The 2,105-nt window shown below is 41.0% G+C and overlaps 1 protein-coding gene across 1 annotated transcript; it reads left to right on the plus strand.

Moving 5' to 3' along the window:
- The first annotated feature begins 990 nt into the window (after positions 1 to 990).
- LOC117033949 (60S ribosomal protein L35a-like) lies at positions 991 to 1,417 on the plus strand. The gene has a single exon (XM_033126485.1). The coding sequence runs from the start codon at positions 1,041 to 1,043 to the stop codon at positions 1,371 to 1,373; it is 333 nt and encodes a 110-aa protein (XP_032982376.1). The 5' UTR covers positions 991 to 1,040; the 3' UTR covers positions 1,374 to 1,417.
- The last annotated feature ends 688 nt before the right edge of the window (positions 1,418 to 2,105 follow it).

A 2,105-nucleotide genomic window follows, 5' to 3' on the forward strand; every position in this document is an offset into this window, starting at 1 on the left:
AGGGCCTCACCAAGGCAGTGCATAGGAGCGCAGATTCCACCAGACAAAAGTGGTCCCAGACTTGGCCCTTTGGGGCAATGCTCAATGCTGAAAAGATGGCGATCCCCTGGAAGCCACACATGTGCCAGCTCTGCACAGGGAGAAAAATGGCCTACTCCCTCCAGCTCCCATGCTAAAGGCATCCAGTTCGGTCCTTCCCTGCACGTCCCTGGGACCTCTGAGATGCCACTGCCTCTGCCAGAGACCAGGTGAGTGCCCACCAGCAAACGAGTCTGTGTACCAGCTCTACAAGAGGGCGTCTGGGTTTCCAGCTGTGTTCCCCCTCACTGGGAAGGGCAGAATCCTTGCTGATTTTCACTGCCAGATGCCATGGAAACTCCTCTTCCTGGACAGGACCCCTGGGCTGGGGAGCCCAGCATGGGGCGGGGGGCTCCTCCCTCTTCAGGGGGTACTTCTGCCACTGAGGTGTCCTTCCAGCACTCACCATCTCACTGTGGGTTTGGGGTCAGCCTGTTTCGTGTCTCTGCCCCTCCTACCCGTTTCGACGTGGCCTCTTCTTTAAATCCTTAGCTATAGTGATTCTGCTCAGCTAGTGTTCAGATGAATCCTAAGGTTGATTGTTCTATAATTTATCTGCAATTTTGGTGTGATCCTGGAAGGCAGTAGGCACAGTGGTCACCTAATCCGCCATCTTCCCACCTCCAGTATCTGCACTCTTGACACATTGATATTGTCACTTAAATACTTTCAGATACAATTTACAAGAAAGTTATGATAGATTTTTTTCACTATCTCCTTTCATCTTTACAATTCAGTAAGGTTAGGATTTTCAACTATTTATTAAAATGATAGCCTGTTATATCCCTTTTTACATGTGTAAATTAATGACATTTTATTATAATCAAAATACTTTAATTTGAATTCCTTGATCTCTATCAAGTTAAACTTTGGGTTAATGCATCAAAATATGAAAATTCCTTTTTCCGCCATTTTGGTGCCTGGGGAGGCCTGCTGGGAACAGGACTTCTAAAACGACAAATATGTCTGGAAGGCTGTGGTCCAAAGCCATTTTTGCTGGCTATAAGCGGGGTCTCCGGAACCAGAGAGAGCACACAGCTCTTCTTAAAATTGAAGGTGTTTATGCTCGATATGAAACTGAATTCTATCTAGGCAAGAGATGTGCTTATGTGTACAAGGCAAAGAATAACACAGTGACTCCTGGTGGCAAACCGAACAAAACCAGAGTAATCTGGGGAAAGGTAACTCGTGCTCATGGAAACAATGGTATGGTTCGTGTCAAATTCCGAAGCAACCTTCCTGCTAAAGCCATAGGACACAGAATCCGTGTAATGCTGTACCCCTCAAGGATTTAAACTTACTGAAAAGTAAATAAAGTGGATTTGTTCTCTTGTAAAAATATATATATATATATATATATATATATATATATATATATATATATGAAAATTACTCATGGTACTCTCACTTGTTCTGGTTTATTATTTTCTCTACTGTGACCAAAAATATACATATACAATAAGCACAATTTAGAATAATTTCTAGAATCTACCAATGACATTCTACTCCTTTCTGTAAAACGGCATAAAAATTCATTTTTGTGTTATCTAAAGTATGATATTTGAAAATACTTTGAAGATGAAGACATGAATTGGAGCCCTGAAAGATGGGCCTCTTTCCACTTCAGAATTAACAGGATAATTGGAGAAAGTATGTTGGGTGTGATTAGGTGAAAGTCCCTGTTTATCTGAATGCCTCAGGAAAAAAAAATCTGCATGAATAAAGGGAAAATTCTCTCCACTTGGTTTACTTTACAACCCAGCTTGTGAATAAATAAAATTAATTCATAGTAGTGACAAGACATCTTCATAAATTTCTAGGGCCAGATATTAGCCCTTTGAAATATAAAAGAGAAGTTAAATGATTGGTTGTTGGAATTTAGTCATACCAAGCAAGTTAAATAAATGGCTCTTTAATCATGCATAAAGCCTCTAAAAAATTCTATAAAACTGTAATCATCCTCCAGTATTGCCCTGAAACCTGTCACCAAGGTCAGGAATGATCTAATTACTGAGTATTTTGGTCCT

The sequence above is a fragment of the Rhinolophus ferrumequinum genome, chromosome 14 (genome assembly GCF_004115265.2).
Source record: "Rhinolophus ferrumequinum isolate MPI-CBG mRhiFer1 chromosome 14, mRhiFer1_v1.p, whole genome shotgun sequence".
NCBI lineage: Eukaryota > Metazoa > Chordata > Mammalia > Chiroptera > Rhinolophidae > Rhinolophus > Rhinolophus ferrumequinum.

Excerpts from the sequence above, each read along its gene's own strand:
- LOC117033949 (XM_033126485.1), top strand. The coding sequence starts at position 1,041 with ATGTCTGGAAGGCTGTGGTCCAAAGCCATTTTTGCTGGCTATAAGCGG.